The 18,738-nt window shown below is 49.3% G+C and overlaps 7 protein-coding genes across 7 annotated transcripts; 5 read left to right on the top strand and 2 right to left on the bottom strand.

Annotated features, from left to right (window-relative positions):
• Positions 1-301: 301 nt before the first annotated feature.
• Positions 302-2,803, top strand: BDCG_03247 (DNA binding protein SART-1). Its single transcript, XM_045418852.1, has one exon. The coding sequence runs from the start codon at positions 529-531 to the stop codon at positions 2,593-2,595; it is 2,067 nt and encodes a 688-aa protein (XP_045275331.1). The 5' UTR covers positions 302-528; the 3' UTR covers positions 2,596-2,803.
• A 194-nt stretch (positions 2,804-2,997) lies between these two features.
• BDCG_03246 (aspartate aminotransferase) lies at positions 2,998-6,362 on the top strand. The gene is made up of 6 exons (XM_045418851.1): positions 2,998-3,722; positions 3,805-3,883; positions 3,976-4,616; positions 4,775-5,062; positions 5,173-5,232; positions 5,375-6,362. Exons 1-6 carry the CDS (start codon positions 3,603-3,605, stop codon positions 5,474-5,476), a joined length of 1,290 nt encoding a protein of 429 aa, XP_045275330.1. The 5' UTR covers positions 2,998-3,602; the 3' UTR covers positions 5,477-6,362.
• Positions 6,363-6,702: 340 nt separating this feature from the next.
• BDCG_03245 (sphinganine-1-phosphate aldolase) lies at positions 6,703-9,531 on the top strand. Its single transcript, XM_045418850.1, has 4 exons — positions 6,703-7,020; positions 7,103-7,580; positions 7,690-7,823; positions 7,905-9,531. The coding sequence occupies exons 1-4, from the start codon at positions 6,923-6,925 to the stop codon at positions 8,914-8,916; spliced, it is 1,722 nt and encodes a 573-aa protein (XP_045275329.1). The 5' UTR covers positions 6,703-6,922; the 3' UTR covers positions 8,917-9,531.
• BDCG_03244 (50S ribosomal protein L30) lies at positions 9,167-11,108 on the bottom strand. Its single transcript, XM_045418849.1, has one exon. The coding sequence runs from the start codon at positions 10,374-10,376 to the stop codon at positions 10,092-10,094; it is 285 nt and encodes a 94-aa protein (XP_045275328.1). The 5' UTR covers positions 10,377-11,108; the 3' UTR covers positions 9,167-10,091.
• Positions 10,620-16,382, top strand: BDCG_03243 (exocyst complex component Sec6). The gene is made up of 3 exons (XM_045418848.1): positions 10,620-10,841; positions 10,917-14,868; positions 15,007-16,382. The coding sequence occupies exon 2, from the start codon at positions 11,157-11,159 to the stop codon at positions 14,187-14,189; it is 3,033 nt and encodes a 1,010-aa protein (XP_045275327.1). The 5' UTR covers positions 10,620-10,841; positions 10,917-11,156; the 3' UTR covers positions 14,190-14,868; positions 15,007-16,382.
• On the bottom strand, positions 14,205-17,040 carry BDCG_03242 (uncharacterized protein). The gene has a single exon (XM_045418847.1). It carries the CDS (start codon positions 16,067-16,069, stop codon positions 14,609-14,611), a length of 1,461 nt encoding a protein of 486 aa, XP_045275326.1. The 5' UTR covers positions 16,070-17,040; the 3' UTR covers positions 14,205-14,608.
• Positions 16,386-18,184, top strand: BDCG_03241 (mitochondrial chaperone Frataxin). Its single transcript, XM_045418846.1, has 2 exons — positions 16,386-17,142; positions 17,376-18,184. The coding sequence occupies exons 1-2, from the start codon at positions 16,738-16,740 to the stop codon at positions 17,649-17,651; spliced, it is 681 nt and encodes a 226-aa protein (XP_045275325.1). The 5' UTR covers positions 16,386-16,737; the 3' UTR covers positions 17,652-18,184.
• Positions 18,185-18,738: the final 554 nt, after the last annotated feature.

Here is an 18,738-nt window from a genome sequence, read left to right as displayed (position 1 = left end):
CTGAGTGTTAGTTCAATAAAGAAGAACCGGGCCGCTGAGATTCTCTCTGAGATCTGTCGACCGGAAATTGACACCATTTTTTGCAAGGGAAGATTTTTTGTTAGAAAATGATTCCCCCTCGATGGCTCCATGAATCGTCGAGCTGTCCAGCAATAGCAACCGAAACACAGCCAGGGTACGAATACCCTGGTTGGATCAGGACTGCTGGACACAGATCTGGATTTGTTGTGATGAGGAAGAAGAGAGAGAAAGAGAAGTCGAAGGTTGTGATATTATTTTTTTTTGTAGTTGGGGCACTGAGTGGCGCTAGGCCTGTTTGAGTTCGGACCGGATTTTGGTGAAATTCCGGAGCTGGCGAAGAACAGAGCCATAATAATATCGCAAGGCAGCTGGAGGAGAGGAGAGGAGCAGCGGAGAGCAAGGGCAACTACAACAGTACACAAGCTATTTTGGAACTCTTTTCACTTCACGTTTTACAGTCTGACCCACTGAATCATACCGTGCCTTTTCCATTTTGTCTCCACAGTTATGACGGACGCTCTGTCGATTGAGCAAAACAATAAGATCCGAGTCGCCCTTGGTCTGAAGCCTCTTCCTGTCCCCGGCGCTGCCACTACCACCGACAACAGAAACAACGATGGTCCCGTCTTTAAGCCATCCAGAGATGGCAACAACTCAGATTCTTCAGATGACGAACCCGCAAGCACACTAGAGTCGCGACAGGCGCAGGGATACGATAACTGGAAGAAATACCAGGATGAAGCCGAGGCGAAGAAGAAGCGCCAGGAGAAGCTGGACGCGATCAAGCGGGCGCGCGAAAATGCCCAGAAACTAGTGAAACTTGAGGGCAAAGGGCTGGGTGAGGTCGATGAAGCGGAGGCTGCGTTGGATACCAAAACCTGGCTGATGCAGCAGAAGAAGCGGCAGCGGAAGATTGAAAAGGAGCGCGCGAAGAGACTCGCTGAGGAACTTGCGGAGAGGGAGCGGATTGCGGAATATACTGCGAAGGATCTTGCGGGTGTGAGGGTTGGACATGAGGTGGCTGATTTTGAAGAGGGCGAGGAGCAGATTCTTACGCTTAAGGATACGACCATCGATGAGAATGAGGAGGAAGGGGATGAGTTGGAGAATATCGACTTGCGGGACCGGGAGCGCCTTAATGAGCGACTGGCGTTGAAGAAAAAGAAGCCGGTGTATGATCCTAATGATTTCGATGGGTCCGGCTCTATTCTGGCGCAGTATGATGAAGAGATTGAAGGGAAGAAGAGGAAACGGTTTACGTTGGATGCTAAGGATCTGACTGAGGAAGAGCGGGAGGCGAAGCGGCAGGATGTGTCGTCTAAGCTCAAGGCGCAGCCTGTCAACCTCGATATAATGCCCGAACCTACGGCTACCCCATCAGACTATCAGGAGGCGACAGAGATTAAAATCAAGAAGCCGAAAAAGAAGAAGGCGAAATCTACGAGACAGAAAGCGGTGGATGAAGATGACATATTCCCAACCATCGACACTACGGACACGCCTAATGGAGATAGTATGGAAGTGGATTCGGGAGCTGTCAGCACTGGACTTTCAACCCCCGCCCCGCGACGATCAGATAGAGAAATATCGTTCGTTGATGATGAGGATTTGCAAGCGTCACTAGCAACACAGAGACGAGCTGCATTCAAGAAACGGAAGAAGGTTCGTCCGGAGGATATCGCCAGACAGTTACGGGAAGAGTCAGAGCAAGCACAGAATGGAATGGACTTGGATAACGCAGATGGCGAGGACGACGCTCCTGGCCTGGTTATCGATGAGACATCCGAATTTGTCGCAAACCTACAGCGCCCCACGATACCTGATCGGCGCCAGCGCTCGGTCTCGCGCCCGAAGGAAGAATCGCCTAAAGTGAAAGAAGAGAGGGACGAAGATGTCGATATGGAGAGGTCGTATAATGATATTGAAGATGAAGAAGACCTCAAAGGACGACTGAAGAGAAGCGAGGAGACTACGCCAGCTGCAGACATCACTGCTACTGGATTAGAAGAGGAATCGACACTTGACCAGGGCCTGGGCTCTACTCTCGCCATGCTTAAACAGCGGGGATTGGTAAAGGAATCCAACGCAGGCGATCTGAACACGCTCCACCGCGAGCGCCAACGATTCTTACAGGAGAAGCAACGGCGCGAAGCGGAAGCAGAGCGCCGCGCCCGTCTCCAGCGAGAACGCGACCGCGCCTCGGGCAAGCTCGACCGCATGACGGCGCGGGACCGGGAGGAATACGCACGGCAGGAAAACAAGCAGCGCGACCAGCTCGAGTCGCGGCAGATGGCGGAGATCTTCAACCGCGAGTACAAGCCGGACGTGCAGCTGAAGTATGTGGATGAGCACGGGCGGCTGATGGACCAGAAGGAGGCGTTCAAGCACCTCTCGCACCAGTTCCACGGCAAGGGCAGCGGGAAGATGAAGACGGAGAAGCATCTGAAGAAGATTGAGGAGGAGAAGAAGCGGGAGGCGATGAGTACGTTGGATAGTAGCCAGCATACTGGGATGAATAATGCGATGGGGGCGACGGCGAGGAGGAATCGGCAGGCTGGGGTTCGGCTTGGATGAAGGGGGTGTCTTCTGTATACTTGGAACTACATCTGTACTGTAGATCCATTCCTCATGCTTATTTACATTTTTACATGTTGCATGTAGAGGAGCATGTAGAGGATCTGTCGTTGCATGCTTTTCTTTCTCTAAGCTGGTACTTTTTTGCCAAACAAAACACTCCATTTACAATGTTAAGCGGGAATCAAATCAATTATCAATTATCCAATCCTCCTTCGTATAAAGAATATCGTAATCCTTCTCCTCCAACATCCTTTATAAATATTCCCGTCAAAAAGCGATCCACCTCTGTAGGGCATTTTCGGGACGTTACTTGAAATCTAATAATAATATATAAGAGCTAGAGAACTAATTTTTTTTCTTCTTCTTCTTCTTCTTATTTTTCCCCAGCGCCCAGACTTCCAGGCATTGCCGGCTTCTTCCCCGGCTGCCTATGGGGGGGAGTCCACTTGTACTGCTACCTGGCCAATGGCAGGGGAAAGGCGCAGGGCAAGGTAGAGGTACTTACTGGGATGTTTGTTACTATTATTATTATTTGGGATATCTGGCTGCTTTCCCCGGATCAAACTGCCATTGCAAGGGCTCGGCACTCGGGAGGTTTCCTAAGGCTTTTTTTGTTTTTTTTTTCTTTTTATAATTTGATTAATTTCGGATTACGCAGTAAATCGAACTCGGTTAAAGCGGGGATTTTGGGATTTTCGGTGAAGAGAAAGGGAAAAAAAAGGTGGAGAGAAGAAAAAAAAAAGCAATTCCTGAAAGCTCTTTTTTTTTTTTTATTTTTTTTTTTTTATCCCTCTCTTTTCCCGCTCCGAGATCTTCCTGAGACTTGTCTTTATAATAATCCCATCTCGACTTTACTTTCACAAGCTAATCAAAATAAATATTTATAACTTTTCCCTGACTCATTATTACTAGCCATTGGCTACCTTCTCGTTTTTCAATTCCTTGCTGAGCTTTTGTGCAGCATAGAAATCTCTATCCTAGCTTAACCTCCGTATCATATCGCCATGTTGTCCACTCTAAGAGTCGCCAGCCAAAAGGCTGCGACTCGCGATGTTGCCATGCGCCTGTTTGTTGCTGGTGCTCGTCCAGCATCCACCTGGTCCAATGTGCCCCAGGGCCCTCCGGTATAAGAATAATGCTTCTATCCCGTTGCATAGATGTTTGCTTGGCCTTTTGCTGACCGGGCACGTCATTTGTTCTCTCTAGGACGCGATTTTGGGCATCACGGAGGCCTTCAAGGCGGACTCATTCAAGGACAAGATCAACCTTGGTGTCGGAGCTTACCGTACGTATTACAGTATATCTCTTCTTTCCGCGATCTTCCATATATCTACTTTTATTAATCATCGAGGCTATTTGGCTAAAAACACATTGTAGGCGATGACCAGGGAAAGCCCTACGTCCTCCCCTCCGTCCGCGCCGCGGAAGAAAAAGTCCTCAACTCGAACCCTGACAAAGAGTACGCCGGCATTACCGGTGTGCCCACCTTCACCAAAGCCGCCGCCTCCCTCGCCTTCGGCGCCTCCAGCCCCGCCATCAAAGAAGACCGCATCGCCATCACCCAGACCATCTCCGGCACCGGTGCCCTACGGATAGGCGCTGCCTTCATCGAGCGCTTCTACCCGCACGGCAAGAAAATCCACATCCCCACCCCAAGCTGGGCCAACCACGCCGCCGTCTTCAAAGATGCCGGCCTCCAGGTCGAGAAGTACCGCTACTACAACAAGGACACCATCGGCCTCGACTTCGAGGGCATGATTGCCGATATCCAGGCGGCGCCTAGCAACAGTGTCTTCCTCCTGCATGCGTGCGCGCATAACCCGACGGGCATTGACCCGACACAGGCCCAGTGGCGCCAGATTAGCGATGTGATGAAGGCCAAGGGGCATTTTGCGTTCTTTGACATGGCCTATCAGGGCTTCGCGAGTGGAGATACGGACCGCGATGCGTTTGCGCTGCGCCATTTCCTGGAGGAGGGGCATGGGGTTGTGCTGTGCCAGAGCTTTGCCAAGAATATGGTAAGACTCGGAATTCAGGAACCCAACAGGGACATAGAGAGAAGGGGGATGAAGGGTGGAGAAGGCTAGGGGCCAACGGATAATCCCCTACCTCTGCTGGGGAAATACTGGCGGAGAAGTTCTACCCGTTGCTCATGCTAATTTCCTCTACCTTCTAGGGTCTGTATGGCGAGCGTGTCGGCACATTCTCCGTCGTCTGCGAGTCTGCCGAGGAGAAGAAGCGCGTTGATTCGCAGATCAAGATCCTCGTCCGGCCCCTGTACTCCAACCCACCCATCCACGGTGCCCGCATCGCCTCGACGATCCTCAACGACCCAGCCCTCAACCAGCAGTGGCTTGGCGAGGTGAAGGGCATGGCTGACCGCATTATCAAGATGCGTGCGCTCCTCAAGGAGAATCTGGAGGCGCTGGGGAGTAAGCATGATTGGAGCCATATTACCAGCCAGGTATGTTATTTGTTTTTCTTATTTTTTCCATATGTTGTTGTTTGTCTGTTGTAATATGCGTGCAACTACGATTGAAGGCTAACGATGATACTCTTTTGTTAACGATATAGATCGGAATGTTCGCATATACTGGCTTGAAACCTGAGCAGATGGACAAACTTGCTAAGGAGGTACGTTCTAATACATGTCATAAACATGTCACAGTTTCTCTTTCTCTCTTTTCTTTAACACCAGAACTCTCTCTCTCTCCCATTTTTTCTTCTTCTTCCTCAGGGAACCACAACTAACACATGCTGTTTTCTCCTTCTCTAGCACTCCGTCTATGCCACCAAGGACGGCCGCATCTCCGTTGCCGGTATCACCACCGCCAACGTCAAGAGACTGGCTGAGTCCATCTACAAAGTCACCGGATAAAAAAAGAAAGAAGAAGAAAAAAAGAACAAGAGCGTCTTTGACCTAAACACTGTCCTCCCTCTCCCTTCCCAAAAGCAGTCGGCTCTATTGAGGAAAAGAAAATGTTAAGATTAGAAACTAGATTTTGTATTCTTCCTTGGCGTGTCTCTACTGGCCAGCAACTCCCCTTAACTGTTTCTCTCTTTTATTTTGGTTTTGTTTTTTGTCTGTCGTTGTTTTATTATTATTATCATCATTATTGTGTGTACCCTGCTAAGCCTTTTTTTTATTGCGTAACGATGTACTTGTACGTTTTTTCTTAAAGTTTCCCTTTTGTGTGTGTGTGTGTGTATGTGTTCATCGTGACTATCTACTAGCAATTCTTTTTTTATAAAATGGTTTTATTTCAATGCTTCCTGCTACATTAGAATTAACTTCTCCTTCCCTGTCCCTTTTTTCTCTTCTTATTCTCCCCTTGGCGTTAATGCGGCCGCTGGACCCCTATAGAAACCGGGGTGTAGGGCGAATTGCTCGGCATATTGTCTGTCTCAAATCCCCCATCGACCTCAACCCCAGAGACAAACCGGGCTAGCCTGCGCATATTCCTGATTCCTGCCTTGCGTCAATGCATGCATGCTATCTGCTATGCTATGCTATGCTATGCTATGCTACCTTGCGAGGTTCTGAAGGAGCAGATTCTCGCAGAGAATTGGAGCCCGGATGCGAGTGCGAATACGAATGCGGGTAGTAACTTATTCTAAAGTACAGGTTTTTGTTTTGAAGCTTTTGAAGTCGTGGGACGGCAGGTATACAATATCATTGCAATTCTGTATATATATATATTGTATGTACGTGTATATGTATATGTATATATATATGTAATGGCTTTTATATGTCTGTTTTCCAGCAGCATTCGTAATATAATAATGTGATTTCTACAGCATCGTTGTTTACCGTACCGTAATGCGTGTAATCTTACCCTCACATGCCGTGCCGACCGAGCATTTCCTGGTCTCTGATTGGCCAAATGTAGGCCGACCGAAACAAGAAAACGCCGGCATTTCCACAGTCGACGTAATGTGTCTGGTAACTAGTTACCAGGCGGATACCTCTTTCCCCAGCATCCTACAGCTGGCGGCGGAAGTACCTCCCGTGTATCTTCTGCATGTGCCAGCAGCTTCCCCACCAGCAAACTCGGCAAACCTTGGATAACTTCAAGCATTTCCACATACAGTAATATTTATCATCATCGCCAGAGTGTTGTTGCTGCTCCAAGTTTACTCCTACTACTGGTGATTCACTATTCCCCCCCCTTTCTCCCCCCCCCCCCCCCAACGAACTTCTTCTCTCATCTTCTCTTTCTCTTCTCTTCGCTTTATGTTACAGTAATTATATATATACATCTGCTCAAGAGAGTGAGGCTCACATTCCGAGGTACCATTCCTCATCCCGGTTACCATCTCCACTATGACTTCCTCTGCAGTACTTCCTGTCGCCTTGCAGAACAAACTCGTGTCCGCCAGTAGATCCTCCTCGCGCATCTTTTCTTCATCAACCTTCAATCTGTATGTGTAGTTATACAATCTATATATCCCCATAAACGGTTCCTTCAACTCCAGGACTAAAAGAAACACCACCTCCCACTAGACTCCGCAATATCGTCTTCTTCTTCTACGTCTTCCGCTTCGTCCGGAAATCCTTCTATACCGTCCGTGGCCACGGCCCCATAGGTACCATCCGCAATGCCTGCTCCTACATCCGCCTCGTTCTCTACTCCCTCTTCCTCCGCGCCCCCGGTGTCCGCAGCAAGGTGGACAAGCAAGTGTCCACCGCCATAACGAAGCTGGAAGCAAAGCTTGCCCCAACTACGCCCGGCATCCTCAAAAACACAAACCTGCCCAAACAGGGTTGGACCCCCGATTACATTCGCGCGGAGCTAGATAAGCTCCTGGGTATGAAGCATACCAAGTGGCAGGAAGGCAGAGTCAGCGGCGCTGTTTACCATGGCGGCGACGACTTGATTGGGTTGCAGACGACTGCTTTCAACCAGTTTGCTGTTTCGAATCCTATCCATCCTGATGTCTTTCCTGGTGTGAGGAAGATGGAGGCGGAGGTGGTGGCTATGGTGTGTTTTCTTTTCTTTTCTTTTCTTTTCTTTTCTTTTTTTTTTTTTTAGGGGAGAGCTTCTTATCCCGCTTCATTCTCATCTCATGCATTAATGTATCCCCGCGTAGGTGCTGGGGCTGTTCAATGCACCAGAAGACGGTGCAGGAGTGACTACTGGCGGCGGCACTGAGTCGATTCTCATGGCCTGTTTGTCTGCGAGGCAGAAAGCCTACGTTGAGCGACGAGTTACTGAACCAGAGATGTAAGCTTCCCCAAATTCCCCCCCTTAAAGATCAATTCGGCCGGCCGCTTTTTCTGTTCAGAAAAACTAAATTTATTCTAGGATCATCCCCCAGACCGCTCATGCAGCTTTCAATAAAGCTTGTCAATATTTCGGCATCAAGCTTCATATGGTCCCCTGTCCCGCTCCCGACTACAAGGCTGACATTCGCGCCGTCCGCCGCCTGATCAACCCAAACACAATTCTCCTTGTCGGCTCAGCGCCAAACTACCCACATGGCATCGTTGACGACATCCCGGCCCTCTCCCGCCTAGCCGTTAAGCACAAAATCCCCCTGCACGTCGACTGCTGCCTGGGTTCCTTCGTCATCTCCTTCCTTAAACGCGCCGGCTACCCTTCCCCGTATGAGGAACAGGGCGGCTTCGACTTCCGCCTGCCAGGCGTCACCAGCATCAGCGTCGACACGCACAAATATGGCTTCGCCCCCAAGGGCAACTCCGTCGTCCTCTACCGCAACCGCACCCTACGCAGCTACCAATACTTCATCCTCCCCAACTGGTCAGGCGGCGTCTATGCGTCCCCTTCCATAGCCGGCTCGCGACCCGGCTCCCTCATTGCCGGCTGCTGGACCAGTCTCATGGCCATGGGCGAGTCCGGATACATCGACAGCTGCCACCAGATCATCACCGCAGCCCGCACCTTCGAGCAGGCCATCCGCGAACATCCAACCCTCTCCAGCGCGCTAAAAGTGCTCGGCAAACCAATGGTCAGCGTCGTGGCCTGGGACTCCGCGACGCCGGAAATCGACATCTACGACATTGCCGACGCGCTGTCGGCCAAGGGCTGGCATCTGAATGCCCTCCAGGCCCCGCCTGCGATCCACGTGGCGTTCACGGTGCCCACGGCTGGGGCGGTGGAGAAGCTTATTGCGGACCTTGTTGCTGTTGTGGAGCAGGAGAGGGAGAAGGCGGCGGAGCGGAAGCGGTTGGGGCTTAAGGTTGAGAAGGGGAAAGGGGATGCGGCGGCGTTGTATGGGGTTGCGGGGAGTATTCCTGATAAGAGCATTGTGAGTAGGCTTGCGGAGGGGTTTTTGGATACGTTGTATCTTGCTTGATTCTTGAAGAAATAGTGGGGGGGGAGTGGGGGGGGAACAATAGGTGAGGTGCGATGTGTCCGGTGTCAAAAGAGGGAAGGCCGGGGGTGGGGAATGCATTGCTGGTCTGTTTGACAAGCTGGCGTTATCTTCGTTATTCTACTTGTCCTTTTTCCTTTTCTTTTTTTGCTTGAATGGACCTGTGCATATACTATATGTAATCCTTCCTGTTTCTTTTTTTCTTTTTCTTTTTCTTTTTCTTTTTCTTTCCTTTCCTTTTTCTTTTTCTTTCCTTTCCTTTCCTTTCCTTTTCTTTTTGTTCCTGGCCGCATGTCTGTAAATACATTGAAGGGAGGGGCTAATGTGTCCTTGGACGTTTCTATATATCCTACGGAGTATTTTGTGTCCTGTTTGTTTATACCTGTTCACTTGTTTCAATATAGATTTTACTAGGATAGTTCTCTTCTCTCTGATCAAGGTGGTAGGTAGGTTTAAAAGTTAGGCAGGCAGTTCTTTTCAAACGGGGGAGGTGGAATGAATATGGGTTGCACATGTCTAGAAAATGATAGTGGTCAATGGCAACAATAATGAAACAATTCTTATATCTTTGAATTAAGTTAAGTAATAGGAAAGGGGGTGGGGTGGGTGGTTTCTGGCTGAATAATATACAAAACTTCATTGTACTGTACAGTGTAAGTATGCGGGGAGCTCGGGCGGAAAGTGGTCGAGGAGTTCTTGATTGATAAGATCGTCGAGAGGTCGGGTAAGGCACGTTCGAAACGGACCGATCTGTTTATCCATGTTACCAAGGTAGTTTGTGGATATTTATGTGTATCGGTGTTGGTCCATGTCGCAAAAGAAGGGGGAGGAGGGGAGGAGGGGAGGAATAGCCCAATCTACTTCTGCTAGATTGATCAGGGCGTGCGAGAATTGTTGATATGGATGGTTGGTGGCGATGTGATGATTGCGAAGAAACGGACACGCAATGCAGCTCCCGGCCACGGGGTTGATATAAAAAAAAAAAAAAAAAAAAAAAAAAAAAAAAAAAAACATAAGGGGCTGTAGTTGGACTCGCTCGCAAGGCCGTATGCCCCGTTCCTCCAGCCCAAGCCAACCAACCCCCTTATAACAAACAAAATCTATATATACATATAAAACCCAAATAAACTAAGTGATAAAACCATCCCCCCAGATCATCACGCCTCCCTCTTCGCCCTAAAAACCTCATCCGCTCTCTTCTCAACGTAATACCCCGGGTCAGGTTTCCGCTCCAAATGCACCTCTAGCTTCGTCAGCGGCCGCTCGACCTCCCGCACTGCCACCAGCTCTTTCACTTTCATGATCTGCCCGGCCACATCGGGCGATACGGGGTAGAAGACGGTTTGCATACGCTTCTTGAGGCCCAGGGCCATGAGGACGCCTGTTGTTCGCCGCGGTAGGCCGATGGCGGAGCGGATGAGGGTTATGCGGAAGTAGGTCATTTTTGCTTTGTACTGGTGGGGGGTGCCCGAGGATTGGGGGTGGGGAGGGATTAAATTGTTTGAGAGAGAGCGCGCCGCGAGGGGAAGCAGAGTGTGTGCTTGTGTGTATATATGTTATTTTGTGTGACTCGTGGTCGTAGGTCTGTCACGTAGCAACGGTTAAACTGCTCAGTTTCCGGTGGAGGACGCGGGCGGGGAGGTAAATAAATAGGCGGGTTGTTTTGCCGTTCTTCTGTTGGCCTCCGTTATTTTCCTATTTTCCCTCGAACACTGCTCTTTGTCCTGCGACTTCTCCTTTTTAACGCAACACAGACTGCGTAGCTGCAACCTTCTTCCTCGAGTTGGAGCAAATCGCTTACGCTCAGCTACGCCCCGGAGAACGCAGTTGGTTCTTCTTCGTTTCACAGGGATTCCGCTTCTTTCTGCTCTCAAGTTTTGCCGAACACTAAGGCCTTTGTTCCATAGGTATAGCACAATCGCGATTCCAAGTACTCCGCTATTCACTATCTTGCGCTGATAAATCCACCTGAGCAACCTCAGATAGACGTTATCCAAACCCAAGTTCCGTTCAACAACACAGCTCCTGCTGCGATGGTTCAAGTAAAATTGGGGATTTCCTTCTCGTGAGTTTTGCAATTCCCAAGCCGAATTGATCTGATATAAATGGCAGTCCCCTTTCTTGCCAATTGAATTGCTAGTATCGATATCAACGCTGTCGTTGCAAGCCAGACGAAATATTTCCAGCGAAGACAGTGTCGGATAATCGATAATCCCGAGCCAATGTCGACCCGCCAAATCGGGCAGCCGAGTGTGGCTGGTGACTCGTCCACATCCAGTAAGTTTTTCCGGGCGAGTATGTGCCCCGACGCCACGCTTTCTGTGGCGCAGCGAGCCGCCGCCATCGAGCAACTTATCAACCGCAGTGAGAGCAAAGAGACGACGATCCGGGCTAAAAGGGACCGTGAGAAGCTGCGGGATGCGGTGGCTCGGAATGAAACTTCTTTGACGAGTAACGCCGATGCTGAGGTGGAGGATATATTATTGCCCAATGCCTCGTCGATTGATCCTAAAACTCCGCCGCCGCCGCCGCCGCCGCAGTCGTTGACCCCTGATACTGGGCCTAACCAACCTGCTATTCTTACATCCGTTGTTGCTACAACTAACCAAGCCGCAACCTCCTCCACTACATTGCCAGTTCACACTCCATACTCCTCTCTACCGAGATCTACGCTGTCACGATTTGCTACCATTTCGACTGCGAAACGTCGACCGAGTCCACCCTGTGAACCACCCCCCACAACTGAGGCCTCGGGCTCCAGCTTTGTTTCCTCCGTCCTTGCATTCGCAAATGCGCCATTCCTTACAGACACCAAACCTATAACCAATTCAAAGCCATATACACCTGCCTTATTACCTCCAAATCTTGAACCTGTTTCCTCTGCGGTGCTTAGTGCACCGGACAAACCCCCAACTCTCGGTCCAACGCAACACCTGCCCAATAATCCCAACATGGCGCCTCAGAAAGCGAAAGCAATCGCAGATGACAGTAATATGGACAGCGGGGTTGCTATGCCCCGCCTAGAGGATTTACTACGCCATCCGGAAGATCTAGATAAAATTCCGGCATTGAAGGCTGAATATTCACTTAAAAAGGCGGCTGTGGATGCACAGCTTCGGGAAGGATTAAGGGATCAACTTGAAACCGTGCAACGAAGCATAAGCCAGCTGACCGAGGGCCAACGGCATGTTTTGAAAACCAGGGACGAACTACAGGGCATAGATAAATTATGTGCGGAGTCTCAAGGTACCGTTGGGGATTTCTCGCAAATCGACAAGTTGGCAAGGATACAGCGGAATTTTGAAGCGACGATAATGATGAAGAAGGGCCTGGAGAGCTTCCATAACGATCTCGCCGAAGTCGAACGTCTATTAAGAGAAGATGACCAAGACCTTGAAAATCAGCCGAATTTGCTCCGTGCTCATATGGCTATCACCAGGTTGAGGGATTTCAGAGATGAAGCTATGGATCAGATACGAAAAGCGGGGGATAGGAGCAACGAAACGACTTTAATTGAATGGTTTCAGGGCCTTGATTCTGTGATAGAATGGTTCGATGACCACATTGGAACTGCCATTATGAACCTCATCCCACTGGTACAGACGGAGAACCGGAGTATGGTAGTCCGGCTGGCCCTGGTTGTTATGACCGAGGAGAAAAACGACGCCAAGGTTCGTGCTTTGCAGGAAGCTCAAAAGGACCACAAGGCTCTAGCTAGCCGGTTCAAGTCAATGAATATTGGTCCCAAGACCGTCAGGGGCTATAAAGAGAACTTCCTCAAGAGTATCGAACTTTATGCGCAGAGTCAGTTTGAGAAGTCCAAGGAGACTTTCCTAGATGATCCAGAGAAGCTAGAGAAGAGCTTTAAGTGGTTTTTTAATGATTTATTTACCGTGAAGGAGGGCATGCAGTCTCTTATGCCGAAGAAGTGGAAGATATACAAAGTCTACACAAATATCTATCACCGCATGATGCATGATTGGCTCCTCAAGTTCGTTGATGATCCTGAACTCCCCACGGCGAATATGCTCGCCATCATACACTGGTCTGAGAAGTACTATAAGAAAATGGCAAAGCTCGGTTGGAAACAATCGGACCTTGTTCCCAACGTCCTTGATGACCGTGAGGGCGAACTTGTCCGAGATTGGCGGAACCTCATCATCAAAACTTTGGACGAATGGATGGATCGAATGTTTGTGACTGACAAGAAATCCTTCCTTGAGCGAGATACCGCCGCGTTGGATACCAATCCAGACGGATACTTCCGTACCAAGACCCTCGGAGATATGTGGCGCATGATTCACGAGCAACTTATGGCTGCGAGCTATTCTGATCGAACAGATGTGACGGAGGGTGTAATAGATGCCATGTTCCGCGCTCTGAAGACTCGGCAAACAACCTGGCAAATCGTCCTTGACGAAGAATGCGCACGGTACAAAAATCCCAGTACAGACCAGTCCGAAGGTCTGCAGCAACTTCAAGACTGGCTCATCGCAGTTGCCAACGACCAAATTGCCTGCATCGACGACAATGACGAAGCCTCGGGTCAACTGGGCTATCTAACACGCTTCGGTCGCGACTTCGAACCGCTCGTCACACCAAAGTACCTCGCATCCCGCGCGGCCATGGAGCTCGACAGCCTGCGCGATGGCTATGTCGACCTCAGCACTCATTGCATAACGCTCTTCATCGAGCTCATATTCACCGTCGACTTCCGCACCACGCTACCCGACTTCTTCACGCAGAAATGGTACGGCGAGTTTGCTATCAAGCGCATGACCTCTACTTTTGAAGACTACATGTCCGACTATAGCACCGTGCTGCACCCGAGTCTCACGGATATTCTCATTGAGGAACTCTCCGATGAGCTGCTGGTGCGCTACCTGTCAGCCATCCGCAACAAGGGAGCCAAGTTCCGCCGCCAAGACCCCTTCACGGATAAGTTTAAAGACGACATCTTGACCGTCTTTGCGTTCTTCCAGAAATTCCCGGATGCGTTTGCTGCTACAATTAAGGATCGGTGGCGGGTAGTCGATTGGCTTGTTAGGCTCCTGGAGGCGGAGAAGGCGGCAGGCGTTGTCGCGGTCTATGAGACTTTTAAGACTGAATATTGGGACTTGCAGCTGTCGTGGGTTGAAGCGGTGTTAAGAAGTCGAGATGATTTTGAGAGGTCTATGGTCAGTGCTGTGAAGGCTAAGGCTGCGGAATTATTTGTGGAGCGCGGGGTGGAAACGATTATGGGCAAAGTACGATGATCTTTTTTTGTGTCCACTGCTGGGAAAGAGACTGCCCATTTTTATTGCTTTTATCATTTATCATTTTTATTCTTTTTACTTCTTGTTATCCTTTCAAAGGGGCAAAATGGTGGCCCTATTCCGTTGCACGGTGTATAAATTCCGTGGAATCTTTTTTCCCTTCTTTTCTTTCGCATTTTGTGTCTTCTAAAGCTATCTTACGGTATACCAACGGATTGGAATAGGCGCTCGAGGTTGCTTTTTATTGACAATGTTTTGTAGCCATTTATAAACAATTGATTCATACATATATATTCTGGCTGATACTCAGGTATTCCAACTCAGCCCTGCTCCTCTACATATACGGACATCTAACTTTTTCACAAAGCCTTTGGAATATTCCCACCACATATCATCCCGTAGAACCAGAACCACACCGGCTAAGCTAAACTAACACCCCCATCCTCCGATCGGCACGCGTCTCCATTATCTCCGTCGCCATCTCCATCTCCATCTCCCCTCATCTGCGGCGCAAATACCAAACTTCTCTCCCCGACACTGACATAGGCCTCCCCCAACAATGGCCCACCATTCGCACCATCATCAGGCACCGGCTTCGCGCCCATCTCGCAGATACAAACACGATCAATGGGAATATCCTTTGCCCAGACAAAAGGCGCTTTTCTCTCTTTCTGCACCTGTACATCTTTCTCTTTTACCTCTACTTCCCTCTCCCCCTCCTCTTTCTTTTCCTTCTCCTCAACCTCTTCAACCTCTAACGATAAGTTCCAGCTCTGACTTTCTGCAGGCTCATGATCACTGACATCTACATCTACAGTCGGGGGTACATAATCGCCAAATTTCACCAGAAGCGGCCGTGCGTCGAACTTGAGCGTTTCCTTGCGTTTCGCACCTCGCTGCTTGCGCCGGGGTAGATAGACCGTATTTGCAATCGTGGCGTGCAGAAGGAGCGGACGTGGTTTTACCCGTTTTCCATCCGACGATGCTGCTGTTGCTTCTCCTTGAACTGGCAACGAGGCTGCGCCGACATTACCGCTATTATCATTATTGCCCCCATGGTCTCCCGTGGAACCCTGAGAATCCGATCCGCCACCCGCATTGTCCTTACCGGTGAGCTCACTGGCTTTGTTCTTGGATCTAGGAGAGCGCTTGATCGTCTCCTGCTGTATAAAACCAGCCTCAATAAACTTATTCCGCAAACTGACGCATAATGGGTACAGACGAGACGTGCTGTCAACGGGCTTGGCGTGAAGAATGGTGGCAGCTTTGGCCTTGGGAAGGGCATGTAGAGATATTAGATTAATAAAAAGCGGTTGCGGTGCTGAACCAACAGCAGGAGTATTATTCGATATACTGTCCTCTCTCGTTGCTGCAGCCCTCGCCTGGATCTCTGCTTCTCGCAACATCGACTCAAGGTCCAAGGACTGAAGAAACGCCAGCGCTTCCTCTAGACGCTCCTTAGTAGGCAGACTCATGACCCCAAGAGTCAGATGCAGAGTGCCCAGCGGTCTCAGTGCTCCATCAGGGAAAAGGGGTGTGTCAGGGAGCTGTGCCGAAGCTGCTACTCGGGCGGAGACAGGTGGGGGTACGAGTGGGATGGAATCTCGAAATTCTGATAGGGAGGATACTAGCTGTGGAATAGAGGTTGAGTTTACCAAGGGCAGGCAGAGGAAATGGGTTAGCCGTGGCTTGCTGCCACCGCGCTTGCCAGCGGTGTTTTGATTCTGCTGTGATGGCCTGGCCCCGCACTGCGTGTTCGTGTTTGTGGAGGTCATTGTTATGCTGTGGGAATGGAAGGCGAAACAGCGGCTGGCGGGACTGGAGGGAGTGTGCAAGGTATTCTTAAAGTTGGCAGATAAGTAGAGTCTGCTCATATGCATAGATCGGGCGAACGAGTCTATACATGAAGGCGCAGTGTAAAGGCAAGCTCTGGATGTCCACGAATGGGGTGTTTAAGTTCTATCGGGCGGCTTCCAAGGATAATATTCAGAAGAAATAGCAACGCAAAAGAGGCAGGGAGCACGTTCAAGCAGATATACATATGTACATATATATATAATATATATATATTCCTCGCGAGTTTATATGGAACTTGTCCTGGTTTAAAGATCTCAACTCAGTGCTCATGTAACGGGTGGGAACTATATTACCAGGAATGCCATAAGAATGAGGAATTGAAGATTTGGCTATTTAAAACCCATATATATGTTTTAAACAAACACAGATATTCAGCCTGTGGTAATTTCAAAAGGCGATGAATAATAGAGACGGTTGGTGATTGTCCCGTTGTATTTATGACCTACGGTTGTGGCGTCAGGATTCGGCATTGTCAACATCACACCACTCCGCCGCATATTTATCAGACCACTTGCGCTCTCACTCAACTCTCTCTCTCAACTCACACACACACACTCTCTCTCACACCACCTCACAATTCCCATATCCACTATTCCCTCACCTTAGCAAGGGTTTACTATATATAACACACACGCAACATACTCCAATTCCCTTCCATTGCCGTCTCCATCTCTCCATCTCTCCACTCGCCATGCTCTCTCGAACAAGCTCCCGGGCTGCTAGCTCTCTTCTCCGCTCACCAACGACCACCACCACTCTCCTGCCCACTATCATAGCCTCCACCGCTCTCCGCACCCAATCACCTTCTTCAAACCCTAGAAATCTGCGATGCGAAACCTCAGTGAAAGTCTACTATCGCCAGCTACACAACACGCCTGCACTTCGCAAGGGCATAACACCCCATTCCGCTGACCCCGCTCCGCCCAATCCCGAGCCGTCAAGCTCGAATATCGCCGGCGGAGCGAACCATGTGACGCACCCAACGCCATTGGCGGAGGAGCAGTATCGCGAATATGCGGAGGAGTATTTTAACGTCCTCCTGACGAAGGTGGAGCAATTGCAAGAGAATGGGTCGGATATTGAGGCGGAGTATAGTGTATGTATTATTTCATTTATTTTATACATCTATATATATATGCATGTATATATGCATGTATATATCTCTCTATATCCCTTTGTCCTGTAGAACCCTAATCTAGTGTTATCTTCGTTGTGGGATATAATATACCATTCATGCCATATGCCATTCCCTCCCTCTCCACTCCTCTCCTCCTCCTCCCTTCGTCACCCGATCTCTTATTTACTGACCACCATCCCCAATCCATCCAGGCCGGCGTAATCAACATAACCGTCCCAGACGTCGGCGTCTACGTGCTCAACAAACAACCACCCAACAAACAAATATGGCTCAGCTCGCCCGTCTCAGGGCCCAAACGTTACGACTGGGTAGTCCAGGGGGACCACATGGATGAGAAGGAAGGCACGCGCGAGTTCATCAAGGGCCAGTGGATATATCTACGCGACGGCTCGAATTTGACCACCCTGCTGAATAAAGAGCTGGGCTTGAGCATGGAGTATGATGTGTATGGAGAAAGGGAGATTTAGACAGAGAGCCCTGGGGTTCTTGCCCGGGGAGGGGAGGGCTCGTTGGTTAGTTACTGGTTGTAGTTGATGTTATTACGCTGTCACTGTATGTACATACTTTATGTTTTTAAGCCATGAATGGAACAATGGAGCATGGAGGCGATGGAGATCGAGATCGAGATCGAAATCGAGAGCGCCATCCATATCGACGATATTTCGCATGCTGTGCGCTATTTCCTGCATTCTGAATTGCTTTTGTTGTATTATTTATATATTGCATAGAGAAAAACAGATATTTCCGTATAGGGTATTTCAAAGTGAGAAATTGACATTGAATCTGAAGAAAATTTGATCAACCGTATCCCAAAAAAAGAAAAGAAAAAAAAATGGGTAACGACAATGGTATCCACATCTTTCACGGAGTCAACCACACATGGCCTCGCTTCTATTTTCCTTCCCATGCCGCATCCATATTCTCTTCCCCCCTCGCAGCCGTTGGTCTAGACACGAACGTAGCTAGGTGTCTGTATGATGGTTGGAAGCGCGGAGTATCCCACATATATATATATATATATCTTGACTTGCCGCAGTATAACCAGCGCAGGCAGAATAAAATTTTGCACATCCCACACCCCTAAGTCGAGAATCTTCAACCCGGGATCATTTTTTTGATCCCTCGGACAAGCATTCTATTTGTGTGATAATCCTAGGACGAGATTGGGATTGGGATTGGGATTGGGATTGGGATGGATTGGGTAGGCCGTATCGGGCTTTAAGTTCTGAAGATATCCCGAGCGACATACCTCCTCTTCCCTTGCACAAAGGCCAGAAGGAACAGACAGGGCCATGTACGTTCACATGCATATGCGGATCCCCTCGTGAACCCCTATCATATATCTATCTCTCTCTATTTCCAGCCTTCTTGATCGGCTATCATCCCCATTTCATATATTTCCTCCCTCTCGGACCTTTTCTTGTCGTGATTTTCTGGCTGGAAATGGGTTTATTATAAATGCCTTGCTGCGTTCTTGTATCCCGATAAGCCTAAGGGGAGGCATATGGCGAGATTGATTCCGCCGTCTTGTCATTATTCTTATTCTTATTATTA

This window comes from Blastomyces dermatitidis, assembly GCF_000003525.1.
Source record: "Blastomyces dermatitidis ER-3 genomic scaffold supercont1.3, whole genome shotgun sequence".
Lineage (NCBI taxonomy): Eukaryota > Fungi > Ascomycota > Eurotiomycetes > Onygenales > Ajellomycetaceae > Blastomyces > Blastomyces dermatitidis.
This window is presented reverse-complemented; position numbering and strand designations above follow the sequence as displayed.